The sequence below is a fragment of the Camelus bactrianus genome, chromosome 16 (assembly GCF_048773025.1).
Source record: "Camelus bactrianus isolate YW-2024 breed Bactrian camel chromosome 16, ASM4877302v1, whole genome shotgun sequence".
NCBI lineage: Eukaryota > Metazoa > Chordata > Mammalia > Artiodactyla > Camelidae > Camelus > Camelus bactrianus.
Genome location: NC_133554.1, coordinates 387,026 through 405,756, shown reverse-complemented (window position 1 = coordinate 405,756; position 18,731 = coordinate 387,026). Strand labels below are relative to the sequence as shown.

Here is an 18,731-nt window from a genome sequence, read left to right as displayed (position 1 = left end):
TGCTCCCGGCTTGTTCTCCAGGCGTGGTTGGCAAGGCCTCCCAGCAAGACCGTCCAGGCCACACCCAGAGCCCTGCGTCACTAGGAGGGACTGGTCAGCACCCAACACTGAGGAGCAACCAGCACACTGAGGGGTGAGCAGACAGGCTGAATTTCAACGGTACTTCTCCCCTCCCTGAGTCCGACCTCAACCACGCCACCGTGGGCGCCTGCCAACAAAAACAGAACTGAGAAACGCTGCGGGAAATCTGGCATCTCAGAGACCACTGACGTGGCCACATGTGGCAAGAACCACGGTATTTCCGTGCTCCTGCCCCAGGAACCCCACGGCCAGAAATTAAGGCGAAAGAAATAACAGAGAGAGCAGCAAAAAGTTCCACCCATGATCTAGGAGGAACTCAACGTGCAACAAGAAAATGGTTAAATGAATACTGACCTATCAACTCACTAAAATATCACACAGCCATAAATCATAATTATAAATAACTAGGAGAAATTCAAGAAACCTCTAGCGCATACAACCATCAAGCCAGTGCTTCGCACAGTCAGGTCTCCCGGTGACCAGTACCCTCTGGAAGTGTTCAGGAGAATTTCCCCACAAGCTGCTTTGAAGCTAGAAGCACTCGAGGTATCGGAGATAAAAATCATAAAGCACATACAGTCCCTCCCCCAACAGGTCCTCAGTCTGGTGAAGGAGACCAGGAGCGTGAACAAGCAGCCAAGGTAGGAAATAAAACTGCGGTCTCTGATCAAAAAATGCAGAAGGATGGGGTCAGACTGAGAGTCAACAAGGAAACAGCTTTGTGTTCACTGTTAGGATCATGAGCAAGTCTCGGCGTTTTTGTTTGTTCGTTTTTTACCATTTTTTCTAAAGTAATTCTACTATATAGCACTTACCCGAAACCACTTGTTAAAGAGAAGGAAAGATGTCTGCCTGAGCATGTGTGCGTACCTTCTGACACAGTACTCGCAAAGTGTCTTTCCAAAAGGGGGACCCTGATCCTTCCTGGCAGAACAAGACTCCTATACTCCACTCCCCACCAACATGACCTAACAGCTCTGTGGAGACCCTGGCCTGAGAACCAGGAGGCTCAAGTTCACATCCTGGTTCGATGACTTACGTCGTCGTGTGGCCCAGAACAAGGCATTATGCCTGTGAATCTGAGTTTCATCATCTACAGTAAAAGGAAAATACATATATATCCTTTCCATACCTTTTTTTTTTTTTTAACTATATCAAATACAAACACACACTGAGTCACTGAACAATCAATGCCTGAGTGTCAGCGACATAAATTCCAGCACCTACATAGGCCCAACCACACACCCGGGGCTCAAACTGACCTGGGGGTGGGGCTTAGGGGCCAGCAAGGCTCAGGGGAGCGAGACCCACAGTGGATGTGGCAAGAAGGGGCCCAGAACAGAGTGACAGGCAGGACTATAGAGTACTCCAGACCAGTCGGGAGGGACCTCAGGGCTCCTGACTCTCAGGGTGGGGGCCAAGCATGCAAAGCCCACACAGGATCCCTCATGCAAGGCTGGACATGCGAATTCCAAGCACAGTGACCAGCCTGTCCACTTGGAAGTTCTCTGAGAACAGTCCCACACAGCCCTGAAGAAGGGTCCAGACCTGTAGGGGCCAGTAAAGCTGACTCAAGCATGAGGTGGGGGCAAACAGCCCTTCTGTGGAGGAGTCACTTGAAAATCCATGTGCAGAATGGGCATAAGCTGCAGCTAATGTTTCTTCTTTGGTTTTGAGGGTGGTCCCTTGCCCCTTTCACCCCCAGAAGAGTTTCTGCGGAAATATTTCCACTGTCTCAGCAAACAGGCTGTTCAATATTTTCTGCATTTCAATTCCAAAAGGAGAAATGATGCCTGGGTAGCAGCCGTCTGGCCGTCTTCATGAGCTTGTAAATCATGGGAGATTTCAAGGTCGCCTGCCTTTTCTGGGACATGAAGATTTAAGTCAGTAAAGGGAAATGTGAGCACATGTCCAAGTCAGCCGGGGCCTCAGCTTCGCCAAGACCTCGCTGTGTCCTGGCTCTCCCGACGGCACTGCATCCAAGCAGCCGCAGAGGGAGGCTCGTCAGCAGAATGCCGTGCCCACTCCTGACCCATGCTGGCATTAGCACACGCCTCCACACGCCGGGGGGCCAAGGAACACGGAGCCCCTCTTCCAGAACAAACCTGCCAGGGCCAAGAAGCCCCGGCCCTCACTGAAGACCCCTCAAGAGGCCACACACAAGCCTGTCCTCACAATGCCACGTGGACCAAACTGCTGGGGCTCATCTCTAAGACTCGTGTCTCAGGCCCTGGAGAATACTGCCCTGCTGTTTTACAGTCATCCAGTTCTGAACTCAAAACGGCATCTTCCACATGGACACACTTGTCAGCAAGAGCTTCCAGGGCCTGTCATCTGCCTCCAAAGTCAGTGGAGGACCATCAGCCACTGTGAAGACACACACATCGTGGGACAGCCACTGCACACAGTTCAACACCATAAGCACTCAGGGCCGTGTGACCAGGGCAAAAGCCCGGCTTCTGGGTGACAAAGGCTGCGGCTCCCCAGTGATCAGGAAAGCATCAGGTCTGTGGCCCTGAGGACACACACTCCACCGAGTGAGCACCCCAGCAGGTCTGCTTAACATGCCCATCAGTTTCCTCTTAGTCACAGCTGTCCTACTGCCCACTGTCACCACAGCCAACACCCACAGCGTACGAGGCAGGTCACTGTTCCAGGCACTTCCCGTCAGGTACTCTGTGCCATGACTCCCTCCACCTCACATACAAGGAAACTGCTGGGTCTAAGCAGGGTAGGAGCAAAGGCCATCTGGCCTGTATCTCGCCTTTAACCACTGGACACCGCCTGCCAGTGAGCCACTCCCAGAAGTAAAGGGGGTGTCGTCCCAGCAGGATGCCCGTCTCCAGGTGGGGTGCTCTCTTTGGGAGTCCAGTGCTGACCAGCCCTAGACATCCCTGCAGCTGAGACTTGGGCCTGTGTGTGGCTCCAATGCCTGGCACCTGTAAAGAGTTCACTCCAGGATGAATCACCTTTCCATGGAGCTGCCCACCCAGCTTGGCCAGGCACCAGGGGCTGTTGAGGCGTTCGAGGGGAGGACAGAGATCGTGCGGCTCTTCTCCCGAAGGAGGGGTCTCTCCTACCTGTGCAAAGACGAAGTGTAAGCCCAGGTTTCCACCTCGGCCCCACCCCAGAGAAAGCAGAGCCTTCTAAGTAGGGCAGCCCTGTAAACTTATCATCCAGACTGGGAGACTTTAGGGAGCCAATTAATCACACGAGGATATGCAGAAATAAATCCACGAGAGATGCATTTTACCCAACTTTGCCGCCAAAGGTCAAGAAGCAAAGAAAGAAGCCAGTGAGAACACCCACGATGAGACAAAGACACAGAAAGCAGAGCTAAGCATAAGGAACTTGCACCTGGGAGCAGAGAGGAGGGGTTGGGAGAGACTTCGTGAGGCAGGAGCCAAGGGACATGAGCCGGGGAGGCTAGCACCGCAGAGTCAGTGCAGGGCCGGCTGGCCTGGGCGCAGGCTCCCCCTTCCCTCCAGAGGCCGCCGGGCAGCATGTTGTGGATGGGGGTTCCAAGGAGAGAGGGCCTGTCTCCAAAATGCCATGAGGCCCGGCGTCTTCGGGGACCCCTCCTCCAGAGCCCTAAACCTCAAGACAGTCTGCTGACAGTCCCACACTTCAGCAGAATCAGAAGCAGCACAGGGTGGAGGCAAAGACGATAAATAGTTGGTGAAACAATGACTTGAACTCCAAATGTTATCTGATGGCCGGTTGCTTTCAGCACAGAATACATCCACGCTACCACCACACACTCCATGGCTGAGCCCCAAGCCACGCAAACGCGGACATGCACTCGGGGGAGTGAGAGGGCGAGGCCACCACCACACCTGTATGGCGCGTTCCTGGGATGTGGGGTAACCGGGATGGAGCACAGGACGGAGGTGGAATCTGTGCTGTTTGCTACAAGTGGGTGGAACCAAAAATGACAGAAGACAGGAAACAAAGATGTCAAATAATGCTTTGGCGAAATGTGAATTACAAGCAGAAACCAAAAACAAGGTGAGGGAGTAACTATTTGGGGGTAATCTTGCAGTAACTTACTTCTTTGAGGTTGAATTCATATACCGTACAACCCACCTATCTAAGAGTGTACAATTCAATGGTTCATAGTGCATCCATCACTATAATCAATTTTAAATCATTCTCATCACCCCCTAAACCCCAGTACATTCCAGTTATCACTCCCCACACCCTCTGCCCCTTCCACCCCACCTCAGCCCCCAGCAACCACTAATCTGCTTTATGTCCTACAGATTTGCCTAATCTGGACCTTTCACCAGAATGGAATCAGATAACATGTGGTCTTTTGTGTCTGGCTTCTCCCATCTGTAGCAGGTGCTGTACCTCATTCCTCTTCCTGGCCAGGTAATATTTCATTGTGTGGAGGGACCACATTGTATATCCGTTCATCGGCTGACGGCACTGGGTTATTCCCCACTTTGGGCATCTGCGAACATTCATGTCCGAGTTTGGTGACGGTTATTAAACCTCCTTTAGGAGAGACCAAAGAAGTAAACACCACCTCTCAGGGTGAAGTCTCAACCATTGGCTCCTCAAAAGCCACAAAGGGAAGAGGGTTGAAGGGGGTGCTAGAAGAGGGTCCAGAGAGGCTCCCTAAAAGTAGACTCTGCGGTGGCATCCCTGGCTGCTCAGACCAAGCTGAAAACCTCTAAAGGGAAACCTCCACATACAGGCCTTTCCACACGCACGGGCTGGAAAGGGAGGGGCAGTGAGCGAAGAAGCGGCAAGAAAACACTTTCTTTAACAGACGCCCTAAAATAGAGTCACAGCAAAAACTGGTGTAACTAAGAGATCCAAGCCGGGGCCACAACTTCCCACTTACACCAAAGACATCGAAATTCCTGACCAACCACCAGATCCAAGGGGCAGGAGCTGGTTGAGGAGCACTTTAATACCAAAAAGAAAAGATAATTTTCCTCTTCCGAGGAAAATCCTTCTGAAGGCTGATCCAAGCTTCTTCCCCCAAAAATAGAATACACAACCCCTACTGTGCCCACTGAGACCTCTGGGGGCCTCCAAGATTCCCCCGAATCCCCCTCGCACCCCCATGCTTGGAGGACGCGAGGAACCTCCCTCTCCACCCGGGTGTCCCCCCTCGGCCCCACCCCTGTGCCTCCAGTTCCTGGAATGAATCAAGCAGCACTCAGTGAACAGGTGAGAAGGCCAAGGTCATCCTGCCTTCTGGCTGCGGGGCCCTGAGGAGTCCTGGCTGCCTCTTCTATCGGCTCCACCCCCACGAGCCACAGAGCAGGTTGGACCCGGAAAGCAAGGCGACTTCTCCGAGCCTCAGACTCCTGCCCAAGCCATCCAGAGAATAAACCTTCCCTGCAGGTTCACCTCGAGTCCCCACCACATGCCCTGGGCCTCACTCGCACTTCACTTGTTCCTCAGAGAGGCCTGGCAGCAGGAACAAAGAAGGGGTGACCAGTCCAGAGCAGACTGCGCCGGCTGCCAGGGAGCAGGCCCCTCCATCCTCTGCCTGCCCTGCACTCCGACGGTTGCCTCAGGCTGCGCTCTGACATGACAGGGGTCCCTGCCACTCCCATCAGGGCCTTTGGGGCCTTCAATCAAATGGCCCAGCTGGAGCCACACCAGGGGCTGTCTAAATGTGGCCAATTTAAGGGGTCCACGAGCTAAAATTATTTTTATAAAGATACTAAGTCACTTTTGCCCTTTGCACACTCATTGTTTCATTAGTGTATAGACTTTTCCAAGAGCTACCTGACATGATACCACAACAGACCATGTGCAGAGGACAGGAGGATCCAGCTGTCTTGCATTAAGACAGATGTTACAGAGATCTGCAATTAAAACAACGTGGCTCTTCTAAGTAAATTTTTTTTGTTTTGGAGAAGCTATTTTTCGGAATACACCTGTTATTTATGTGAACATGTTAACAGGTTTATTTTTAAATGCATTAATAAAACTTTTTAAAATATCTGTTTGAATTTCTAACCCAGTAAATACCATGGATATAACCCACGTAAACAAAAGACCTTTGAGGGCCTCGGTACTCAAGAGCACAAAGGGGCCCCAAGAACAGAAGGTCTGAAAACTACTGGCCTAGCCAACCGCCCCCAAAACCCCAGCACGGCCTCAGGTCAGTAACTGGTGAGTACCTGGCCCTCCTGACCCCACAACTCCCCGACTTTTCTGCGGCCAGATCACACTCCTCTGGCTCTGTCAGCCCAAACACAAAGGCCTTCAGGCCCATCTCCAGGTTGCTACTCAGAGACCTTTCTGCGCAGCAGCACTGCCTTCAAAGGCCAGGCCTCACACCAGACTTACCCCCAGCGGCTGTGTTAGCATCCACCCGGAAATAAAAGCCTCCTGCACAAGCTGGACAGGGAGACCTTCCTCCTGAGAGGAGCCCTGGAGAGGGGCTGAGCTCAACTACGAGGCAATACCTGCTTGTGGGTCCCTCCCCTGCATCCCAGCAGCTGAGAGGCTGAAACACTGGAAACGCCATGTACCTTGAGCGTCCTGCAGGGATGCTGTACTGGTCTGTACACATTTTGCCACTTAAGCTCGTGAGTACACATCAAATATTTCATTCTATTAAAAAACATTAACAAGTGTTAGAGTAAGTGAGTGGTTTTCAAACAGCTTTGGGGCCACTATGGAGTGTTGGGCAGGGCAGGGCAGGTGGCTGGGGTGGGAGCCATCTCACAGGCGCCATTCCTCCCCTGGCCGTCAAACGTGAGTTCCACTAAAGAAAGTCTGAAAACTGGTCACGGAATCGCGAGCAGGCCAGATAAGGTCTTCCTCTAACTGACCCTGCAACCCTCCGGAGGCTGGATCTCAGCAGCGCCCCGCGCACCTCACCACCACGGGTGCACTGCGTATCCCTACGTTGTCTAGCCTTCAACTCTCGGGCCCTCAGCCCCTCCCCAACAACACTGCCACGCGGCTGAGCTCCTTCTGGGCAGCTGGGCTGGTCTTCAGGAGAAAACAGTGCTCCACGTGGCTCAGCCGCCCCATGCGTGGACACGGCCCCTCCACCACCACCTCGGAGGCGCACACAGACCCCAGGCCTCCATCCTGCACTCCTCCACCCGACCAGCACCACCTAAACTGTCCTCCTACCCCACGGTCTGCAGTGATGTCTGGCCTGATACGCCAATTCCAAACTCAGCTCACCAACAGCTTCCCACAGGACCCAGCAGCTCCCCTGAGGTCTCTACCAGGAGAACCAAAAGGAGGTGTTTACGTACAAAAATGTGTACACGAACGTTCACAGCAGCACCAGTCACAACAGCCAGGGGTGGACCAGCCCAAACGTCCACCTACAGGTGAAGAGACAAAACGCGCTACGTACCCACCTCACCGAGCATTAGTCGGCCAAAAACAAGCAAGGAGCTGATTCATGCCACTGTGTGAACTCCGAAAACACGCTCAGTGCAAAAAGCCAGAAAAAAGGTCACAATTTCTATGATTCCATTTTGATGAAATTTCCAGAAGAGGCAGATCCACAGGGACAGAAAGCAGACCGGTGGCTGCGGAGGACAGGAGTGGGGCATAACTGCTGCACAGTTACGGGGTCTTCTACTGGGTGATGAAATGTTTCACATTACAAAGTGGTGGTGAATGCAGCCCGCTATAAATGTGCTCTAAATACAACTGAACTGTGTACTTTAAAATGATTAACTTTACATTCTAAGTTTTACCTTAAAAAAAAAAAAAAAACCCCCCCACCACCACCACCACCACCACAACACAAAAAAACCCCACACAGAGCTCACAGGATCCAGGCACAGGGAAGGGGGAGCACGCGGCCGGTGGCTTGCTCCCCATCCCCCGGCACAGTTCCCCGGCCGGCTCACCCCGTCTGCCCACACATGCCCCACAGGCCCAGCCTATGCTCAGGGATCCTGCCTGGACTACAGCAGCTGGAGGAAGAGGAGAAAGGGACACTGAAAGAAGCCCCTTCTCTGTCTGGGCTTGACAAGGAGCCCATGGCCGCAGGATTTTTGGAACATGACGCCATTCGTGGCAAAGGGAGGAATGCTAGAGAATGCATGGGGACAAGTACCTGAGGCAAAAGCTTTGCAAGAAAGAGTCACACCCTGTCCCTCAAAAAGCAGGGCTTCCCATGGAGTGAAGGTCGAACAGGAAGTGCAGTGGAAGGAAAGTAAAAAGCAGACAGGAAATCTAACAAGTCTCCCCTCCACCCCCTCTTCCCAGCACACACACACCCACCAGCAGAGCAGCCCCTGGCTCCTGGACATGAGGGGCCAAGGGCCATGCATGGCCAGAGATCTCATGTCCAGAAGGCCCACCTGACCCACACAGGCCAGCATGGGAAACTGTGGAAGGCACAGGCCGGGTCAGACTGTCTGGGTTGGCACCCCAGCTCCACTACTGGCTGCACCCTACCCGGCAAGCTGCAGGATCTCTTTCCATCTCAGTTTTCTTCTCTCGCTACTTCTAAGGTTGCCGTGACTGTAAGTGAGTAACAGGGCCTGGCACACAGCAATCACTGTTAACATAAACCCCACCACTGCCACAATACCTAATTCCAGAGAACCTGCTCCTTCAATGTGAGTGCTGGCCCAGCTGCCGGGAAGACCCCTGGGCTCACAGGGTTTCCAGCTGGGAGGGAGGGGGTGAGAGTCAGCGGGCCGTGTGCTGACATGGCACCTGCCCTTTAGAGGTGCTTGCTCCCAGGTTCTCACAAGGAGCCACTTCTGCTTGTTTCAACCCCACGGAAGGGTCCCCTAGGCCAAAGGCTCCACTCTCTGAAGTGTCTCATCTGTGATGGATGGGGGGTAGTGGGGAGGAGGCCGGAAGGACCCGCCTGCCAGCTGCAGTGAGTTAAACAACCCAGGAGACCAAAGGGCCTGGCCAGACCTCCTGCCCACTGCCCAGGGTGCAGGACTAGGCCCAGGCTGCTCTCTGCCTTCCTCTGGTCATTTCACCCAGGCCCAGGGGCATGAGGACTTCCATTCCCAGACAGCTGCTCCCAGGAACACGGGCAGGATAAGCAGCTTCTCTCAGTCCTCTCCCAACTTGCTGATGGCAACTCACACTTCCACGCACAGCAACTTACGAAATCGCGATCTGCCACCGCCATGGGACTTAACACTGTGTGCTTCTCGGGGCTCAGCGGTGGCTGCTGGGCTGGCTGCCGCCCTCTGGAGCAGCCCATACCCTCTGTAGTAAGTCTCTGCAGTAAGTCTCAGGCTCATGCTACCTGGCCTCTAGACCTCCTGTACTTCAAAACTTCTTAAAAACCAGTTCAATCTTTAGACTTAGACATGTTCTGAAAACCAAACCCACACCAGCTAACCAGCCACGGCCCTTCCAATCCCCAGAGGCTAATGTGAGGAAGCCGCTGGGGTGATGCTGGCAGCTCAGCAGGAGAGGAGGAGGCCTGGCTTGTGATCTGCGGGCATGCGGGGGACAGAGCTGAGTCTGAGGGCCAGCTGTCCCGCAGAACCACATCACGGAGTGGGTCCCTACCCTGGGTCAGTGCTTACAAAACGAGCCCCAGGTACTGAGCGCCCACTGCACACTCAAGCATTTACAAATGCAGCACTCGCTATTTATTGCATCTTCCCCCATCCTCACAGGCTCCAAAGGCATGTATTATTTGAGCCCCCAGTTTTCCAAGGAGGGACACAGACACTTAAAATTTTGAGTAACTTGCTCAATCAGCATAAAACACAAATCCAAGCTGAAAGCCCCCGCCCCCACCACTCCATTCCCTTACCTGAGCACGTGTAAATGGAAAGTGGGACTGTGTCAGATTTCTAGGTCAGAGTGGGTCCCAAGTGGAAGACAAATGAACAGCCCGACCCCACTGAGCCCTAGGCTCCCCACATTCCAGGCCGCCCGCCAGCCCAGGGTACAGAGGCTCTGAGTGCAGCACCCGGGAGACCTGGACTCTTTTCCTGGTTCCACTGGGACTCCCAGCAGCTGCTCCCCCTTCCCAGCCCCTTTAGCCACTGGTCGAGACTACCAGGAGGTAGGAGACAGTGTCTAAAGGTGCGCCATGGAGTCTCCCCCGTCCGCCTGTTAAAACCAGTGCTTTAGGACCTACAGAGATCGAGGACAAAACTATTTCCTGATTCTGAATTCCTCAGGGGGAAGCAGTGCTTCCTGTTCAGGGCTGTGCCAAAGGTGTGGTCACTGCGACAGGCCAGCAGCCTGTCTAGGGAATGGGGGACATCCCAAGGCTGACAAGATGTTAAGACCTGCGTGATGACCTATGAAATGTTCTCCCCCTCCCCCCATGCCCCTCCCCAGCAACTAAGGAGTCCAAGTCAGGGAAAGGCCCTATTTCTGACAACAAAGGTTAATGCCTGTTACCGGACAAAGGGAGGCCAAACAGAACTTTGAAAAAACCCACATTGGCCTTCCTGTGACCTAGGCTGAACCTCTCTGGGTCTCAGTGGCTCCATCTGCTCACAGGGACAATCCCTTACCTGCTGGACAGTGGGGGGATCACCCAGCCCCTTGGACCCCTCCTCCCAGGGCTGGGAATTAGAACTCCATTAGACAGCTTTAATTTAGTTTGCCCCAGCTTCCTACTGAAACAGTACCCAGTTGAACGAGTCAAAGTGGCCTGCCCGGAGGGAAGGAGGACAGTTCCTGGCCGCCCAAAGGCTGGTGTGGGACCCATGTAGAACACAGTCTCAACTCCAGCAGCTCAGTGACCTCAGGCGGGCACCCAACCTCTGAAACAAAACGTCCCTACCCTACAGGGGCCGTACTGCCACCTCCCCTGCCCACCTCCCCAGCTGGGGACAGCAGAAGGGGCCGGGGGACACACAACACCTGAGCAGGTGGAATGCAGGCTCTGAAGGATTTACTCTCACTGCCAGCCGCCCCCCGACCCGAGTGTGTGCATACTCAAGCTGAGCGAGGGGCCAAAGGAGCCTGAAGGGTTACAGACTCCAGGCAAAAACCAGGCTGTGGCTCCATGTGAACTAGGATGACCCTGACTGAGAAAACCAGCAAGTGGTTTGGAAGCCAGCTCCAGTCTCTAGAGACAAAATGCCAGCAAGTCAACCCGCTGGCTCCCTCGCCCCCAAAAGAAGTGACAGCACAACAGGAGTGGCGAGGCTGGCACTCAGGGTCCCATCCCAGGGCAGCGTGAAACAGCCACAGACGGTTTCACAGAACCCTCACCTGCTGAAACCAAAGGGACCATAGAATTTAGGGCAGAGTTTTCAAACCTGCCCCTCATAGCGCGCAGAAATGACTGGCGGTCCTATGGGTGGGAAACGGAGACGGCTGAGGGGCCGAGCCCCAGGCTGCAACCCTGTGTCACCCAGAACCATGTCACTTGTTCTCTTTCATGCACGACATTTCCGTATGCGATGCCTCTGAGTAAAAGGCTCTGGGACTTAATGACAGTTTGAAAACCACTGATTTGGCCCAACTATGTCCTTTAAGATGGGAAAGTGAGGCTTGGAGAGTTTCTGAGGATAAAAGAAAAGGCTGTTTTCTGAGATTAAATGCTGCAAAATTAGCACCCAGCGCGCATTACACGTCCCTCTGTGCCTCCCTCCCCCGACAGTACCAGGACGTGGGCAGCAGGACGCTACGTCCCTCTTGTCTCTTCCCTGGTTACAGTGTTCTCTCCTCTTTCAAAGCCTAGCTGGCAGCTTCGGAACAATTTAAAGGTAAACAAGTCGAATTTCTTTATTTCTGCTAAACAGCAGGAGGGTCCTAGGGATCAGGAGAGAGCCCAAACAAAGGCTATTCCCCGTGAAAGGCCTTCAACGTGCTTCTTGAAATATTAATTACCACAAAGAGGGTTCAGGAACCTCCACAGGCTTGGTCGGCCCCTCCAACCATTCCCTTAACAGACCACTCCCTGCAAACAGAACGTGGACACCTACTTTACAGGTGGGAAACCGAGGCTGGGAGAACCTAAGTAGTTTTCAGGGTCACCCTGCCAAGTAAGTGCCAAGAATAGAACACGGGTCTTCGACTGCAGTCCTTCTGTGTGGCAAGGGAACAAGAATTGGGAGAGAAAGGTCGAGGAGCAGACTAGAATTCAGGGAAGACCACAGCTGGGCAGCAGCTGCAGAACATCGGCCAGCACCAGGGGCTGTGCAGACGCAACCGCCCTGGCCAGCCAGGGGCTGGAAGGGACAGGAAGGCCGGCCCTCCCACAGCCCCGCACCTCCCTCGCCCCCAACAGGGTTAGTCCGCTAGGCCCCGACCTGCAAGCACCCTCCTCCCTTCTGCCCCTGCAGGGGTAGCAGGAATCCAAGCCCCAGAGCTCTCAAACACAGTAAAAGGAGTCACCAAGTAAGAAGTGGCATTCAAAGAACCCCAAAAGTTGACAAAAAGACACCAAGAAGTGGATACAAACAGCAGTGACAGGGCGAGAGAACCAGCATTCCAGGAACCCCCAGAGCGCAGGCTGTCTGCATGATGCCCCCCCCCCCAAGAGGAGAAAAGCCCCACAAGCACAGCCTTCCCGCCCTGGACTTCCCTGCAGGGTGGCAAGGATCCAGCTGTGGGCCAGGCCACCACAGCCAGAGCTGCCGCCTCCAACCCCAGGGGCCCAAGTGACGTGGGCCTCCTAAGCACTTAGAAAGTGGCCAGTCTGGACTGTGAGGTGCTATAAAGACAAGCGTGCATGTAACAGCTTCTTTACATGCTGAAATGATAATATTTTGGATACATTAGGTTAAATAAAATATAATTAAAATGAATTTCACCTGTTTCTTTTTACTTTTTAACGTGGCAACTAAAATTTTTTAATTACCTATGTGGCTCGAGTTATAGTTCTATTGGACAGGGCTGGTCTAACTCAGAGGGGCTGGCAAGCTATGCTCCTCAGGCAAAATCTAGCCCACCGGCTATTTATTTTAAGGTCCAAAACCCAAGAATGGCTTTTACATTTCCAAATGGTCATATAAGTACCTGCGTAAACTCCTCAGTTTTGCCTGTTGGCCTACAAGCGTACAAACCTAAAATATTTACTACTTGGTCCTTTAAGAAAAAAGTTGCCAATCCCTCATCTAAACTGGAGAAACAATCAGACGTTTACTCCAATGACACAAGGAGCAGAGAGGTCTGGGATTTGTGTGCGTGAGAGCGATTCTTGCACGTTTGATTTTTTTATTGAGATAACATTCACATAAGCATAAAATTAACCACTTTTAAGTGAAGAAATCAGTGGCATTTAGTACATTCACAATGTTCTGCAACCAGCATCCCTACCTACCTAATTCTAAAACATCTCGTCACCCAAAATAGAACCCCAATCCCACTAGCAGGCACTCCTCCTCCCCTAACCAGAACCCTGGCAACCACGGATCTGCTTTCTGTTTCTCTGGGTTCACCCGTTCCGGAAATTTCATATAAACAGGATCATGCAGTATGTGACCTTTTTGTATGTGTCTGGCTCCTTCACGTAACATCATGGTTCTGAGGGTCAGTCATGTCACAGCCTGTCCCAGTATTTCATTCCTTTTTATATCTGAACATTTCATTCTGTGAACATACCACGATTTGTTTATCCATTCATCCAGTGATGAATGTTCGGGTTGTTGCTACTTTTTAGCTAGTGTGAACAGTGCTGTTATGAACATATGCACAAAACCACTTGTTTGAATACCTGTTTTCAAACCTCTGGGGTATATGCTACGAATGGAATCACTGAGTCATCGGATAATTCTTTTAAGGATCTGCCAAACTGTTTTCCACAGTAGCTATACCATTTTTCATTCCTATGAGCAATGCATAATGGCTCCAATTTCTCCACATCCTCACCATACTTAATACTGTCCCTTTTTCTATTACAACTACTCCAGTGGGTATGAAGTGGTATCTCACTATGGTTTCAATTTGCATTTTCCTAACGACTAATGATGCTGACTCTCTTTTCGTGTGCTTGTTGGCCATGCTTACAGTCTAGGGCTTTTGACATACCCCTTGCCAAACTATCTACCAATGTGTAAATAATTACAAATCTTCTAAAAAGGGCGGGCATGAAATCTCCCTATTGTTTCTGAGATAAATGTTAAGTCAAATAAAGAAACTCCATACCCTAGAACTTCTAAGAAAGTCACAGGAACACAGGGAAACTGGATGAAGTGATTCACAGAGACCAAGTCCTGGCCCACCCACCTCTGTGTCTGAGATTTCTACCCCAAGGCCCCAACAGCCCTGGCAGAAGAGTCAGCAGGCAGGGGGCAGAACTAGACCAGGAGGGCTGAGAGGAGATGCAGGAGGACTGGAAGAGCTGGGGAAGATCAGCCCAACCTCTTCATTCTTCAGGAGGAAACAATCCAGCCGAGGTGCCACAACAAAACAATGGTAGACCAGGGACTAGAACCTAAGTTTGGTGACTCCTTCCACAAAAAGCCAACTCCTAATGTTGCACAAATCGGCAGGAGAATGAGACATCGCATCAGGTCAGTACCCACCAGGAACCCCAGAAACCCAGGCAAGGACGAGGACTTGGAAGCCAAGAAGCCTCCGTTCCAGACCTGCTGCTCCCACTAACCTCCAACCCCTCTGCTTCCCTGTTCCCAGGTCACTCGCACAGCCTCCTGAGTGACTGCGTTTACTACCACGACTTCAGAATTCCTACCGGGCCCCACCCTGCTCCAGATATAACTGCCTGCTGCCTGAGTGGGTGATTCCACCTAAGGACGACTGAGATTGGACCTCCACCTCCATGAAGTCAAACTTAACCGCATTATTTTTCACTCCCTCCCACCTCCCCACCCCCATTCTACTCCAAACCTACTATTCTCAATTGCTGTTTTACCCACCCTGGTTTCCTCAATCTCCACCTCCGATCAACTGCCAATAACCTGTCCCTAACATCTGCCGACTCCTTCCCTCCTAGCCAGCACTGACCTGGAGAAGAACTTCACTGAAATTTACCTGGACTTCTTTGAAAGCATCTATTAGAGCTTCCGCCTTTCGCCAGAACTATTTCCCTAAAACACAAATCCAATGGATTAAAAAGCTAATAAACATAGAAATAATTATAAAAGAACTAAGAAAATATTAGAAACTATTTTATAACATTGGAAAGAAAACCTTCATAAGCATAAAATTAAAACTACAAACTACAGAGGAAAACATGGAAACTAAACTGCATTCATATTTAAAACTACCACGTGAAAAAGAGAAATGACTACACATACAATTAAAGACAATATATGACAGGTGCCAGGTTAACATCTAGAGTAGGACTTGGCAAACCATGGCTCACAGGTCAATCCTGCCAGCTGCCTGTTTTTGTAAATAAAGTTTTACTGGAAACAATCATACCCCTTAGTTTATGTCCTGTTGACAGCAGCTCTACGCAGCAACTTTTGTGCTACAATGGCAAAATTGCAAGGTAGCCACAAAGATCTTATGGCCCACAAGGCTGAAATATTTCCTATCTGACTTTTTACAGAAAAAGTGAAAAAGTTTGTGAACCTCTGACCTAGGATATATTCAGAAAGCTCCTACAAATCAACTTGGGGGGGGGGGCGGGTGGAGGAGGGACTAATCAAACAGAAAAATGGGAAAATATGAAAATCCACAAAAGAAACAAAACATATTCAATAAATATTATTACAGGAGGCTTCATCTCACTGGTAATTAGGGAAATTATTAAAGAATTTAATCAACTGATAATATCCAATCCTCGCAACCAGATGGTATGATACAGCCTTTTTTGGAAAACAATTTGGTGATTATCTGTTCAAAAAAAAAAAAAGTAACACACTCAATGTCAACCCAGCCACTCTATTTTCAGGTATCTGCCCCCAGAGAAATACTTGCATATGTGTATGCACACGTGCAAGTGCACACACACACACCCAAAAGCATTCAGAAAGCTGTTCGCTGAAGCATTCACTGATTATAAAGCAAAACGGGGAAGTAACTTTGCTGTCCATCAATAAGGGAATGGTTAAACTATGGTACATCCGTAATGGTACCACATGCAAAACAATTTTGGTATATTTATATGTACTACCATGAAAACAGCTGCAAGATGTCACTGAACAGAAATAACATACTTCACAGCAAAAACGCAGCGCATTTTTAAACGGTTTTTTAGCTGTACTTGAGTGTATGTCTGTAGAGAAATGCACTGGAGGAGGACTAAATAAAGGGTAAACGCCTTAAAGAGGTGGCCTCAGTGATCGCTGATCTATCTTCCAGCCTTGAGATCTAAAATAAGCTCAGGGTGGGAGGGGCAACAGGAAGTGGGGACTTGGGGGAGACTCATGGGAACCGACTGGCTGAGGCTTCCTAATAGAGCCATGAGGGTGGGAGTAAGAGGCAGGGGGAGGGCCGGATGCAGGGAGCAGCAGCAAAGGCTGTTGGCAGCAGCCCGGAGTCTCCCTCCTTCTCTTTTCAAGAGCAGTTTCTTCCTGAAAGATCCCAGGAGGTAGAAGGCTGGACTAATCTCTCCCAGCACAAATGACCACATTCATTATTTCGGAAACTACCATTCCAGTTGTGCCCCGGAGGGCCCAGGCCTGTTTCAAAACCCACAATTCAACTGTGAATACGCTGAAAAGAGTAAGGTACTTTAAATTTGCAACACCTCCCCCCTTGAATCCAATTAATAACCAACAGATTTTTTTTTAACAGATTCAATTCCAATATGCAGATTCCATTCTACTATCTAACTTTAACAATCGGAAACAAGCTCTACAGGGCGTATACACCCAATTTAGAGAGCTGCCTGGAATAACCCTTGCCAAGCCCAGAAACTTCCTCAGTCCAAGTTTACTATTCTGGAGGTGATTTTTGTTTGTTTTTTAAACTCTAAGAGAAAAAAGTTTAATAAGGTATTACGCCTTGCTTTTCACAACAGCCTGGTGAGGGAGGAGAGCCAGGGATCCCTGCTCCCACTTTATGGAAAAGGAAACGAAACTACACAGAGGCAAAGCGACTTGTTCAAGGTCACGCAGCTGAAAGCAACAGCCGAGACTGGAAGCTCGGTCTCCTGACTCCCGGTCCAGGACCCTCATCACCCCATAAACTGCCTCCCAGAAAAAGGGCGTCCAGCGGAGAAGAGGGAACCTCCCCCCGAGCCCAAGCCACCCCAGGAAGAGCCCGGCCCCGGCCCTCCGTCCTAACACCCTGCGACTCTGCAGCCGCGGGTGCGGGCTACGCTCTGGGTTTTACACGCCAGGAGTCTCTCCCGGCTGACTGCCGGGACCTGACCCCGGAGGAAGCAGCGGGCCCAGGCCATCGCCCGCGCCCGGCCGGCCGCGTAAACAAGCCAAATCTGTGGGCACTTCGGGGGCACAAGAAACCGCCGGCCGGCCCACTTGAAAGCCGCGTGTCCACGAAGGAGCGGCCAAACGAGGTCAGCTGGGCTGGAATGTGGAGGAGGCTCCCGGGCAAAGCTCGGGAGGGGCTGGAGGGGGGCGAGGCCCGGCAGCCCGGCCGGGACACCGGGGAGCCCCAGCCCGGGACCTCCGCGCCGGCTCCTCGGCCGTCGAACCGCGCGAAGCCCCCGGGGCCGGGGCCGGGGCCGGGAGCGGGACCCCGGGCCCGGGACGCCGACCGCCACCCCGGTGGTGGACGCGGGGCCGGGCCGTCCAGGCGGCCCGCGCTTTGTTCCCGCGCGCTCGGCCGGCGCTTCGAGTCACCGAAACGCATGAGTCACCGGGCTGCGGACGCCCCTCGGTCCGCGGGCGCCGCTTTGTCCGCCGCCGCCGCCGCCGCCGCCGCGCTCACCTGCGTCAGGTCCTCGTCGTTGAGCAGATGCGACTCGCGGGGCTTGAAGCAGTTCTGACACTTGCTCTTGTTGAAGATGTTGGCCTGGAATTTCCTGCACGGGTTCTCCTTGGCCGCCGACATGGCCGGGCGCGGGCTCAGGCCGGGCGCCGCCGCATCCCCGGCCGCCGCCTCCAGCCGCGCACGCAGGCCGGCGCCTCACAGAGCGCGCGGTCCCCGCCGCCCGCCCGCGCCGCCGCCCGCCGGCCCCGGGCCCATGGACGCGGCCTTGCGCGCCCGCTCCCGCCGCCTGTGCGGCGCCGCTCCCCTCACCGGTCCCCGCGCTCGGTCCCCGCGCCGCCCTCGGCCGCAGCGAAGGGGAGTAGAGCGCCGGGCGCACTCCGGAGCGGCGGGCGCGCGCGAGGGAGCGACCGGCCAGCGCGCGGGGCGGGGCTGTGCGCGGGGCGGGGCCACGCCCTGGCTCGATCGGCGGCCTAGCTGGCCAATGGCAGCGGCGCGGTCCGGCTAACAAAGAAAGCCCGGAGCCAATGGGAGTCGGGGGCGGGACAGAAGGAGGCCGGCGCGACGTAACTTGAGTGGGCGGAGGAAGGCGGGGCGCTCTGGGGCATTCAGGCTTGGTGGACCGGCGCGCGGCCGCCGGTCCTGACAGCTGCGGGGGCGGGGCCGGCGGCGGGGCGGGGCCGGCGGGGCGGGGCCGGCGGGGCGGGGCCGGCGGGCGGGCTCCGCAAACCGCGCTCCCGGCCGGCCTCGCCCTCCCGCGCCCACGCGCGGCGGATTAGTTCCACACCCACCGTGCGCTGGCCCGCGTGGCGGTCCCCGCGAGGCTGCCTACTGGTCGTAGGGCTGGACATGCACTAGCTCAGCCGAGGCGCGGGCGGACACAGGCGCAGAGGAGCGAAGGAGAGGCACGAGGCTTTCAGCCGATGGCTAAGAGACGTCAGCCTGGAAGC

The 18,731-nt window shown here is 53.2% G+C and overlaps 1 protein-coding gene across 6 annotated transcripts in view; it reads right to left on the bottom strand.

Moving 5' to 3' along the window:
* MPRIP (myosin phosphatase Rho interacting protein) overlaps positions 1-18,149 on the bottom strand; it is a 110,654-nt gene extending 92,505 nt beyond the window's left edge. For 3 of the 6 annotated variants that reach the window (XM_074341919.1, XM_074341917.1, XM_074341922.1), the window contains exon 1: positions 17,782-18,149. In XM_074341919.1, coding sequence (XP_074198020.1) covers positions 17,782-17,904 — 123 coding nt within the window. In that variant the 5' untranslated portion in view covers positions 17,905-18,149. The remainder of the gene's footprint in view (positions 1-17,781) is intronic. The other 3 variants (XM_074341924.1, XM_074341923.1, XM_074341918.1) reach the window with 2 other exon arrangements.
* Between the last annotated feature and the right edge of the window lie 582 nt (positions 18,150-18,731).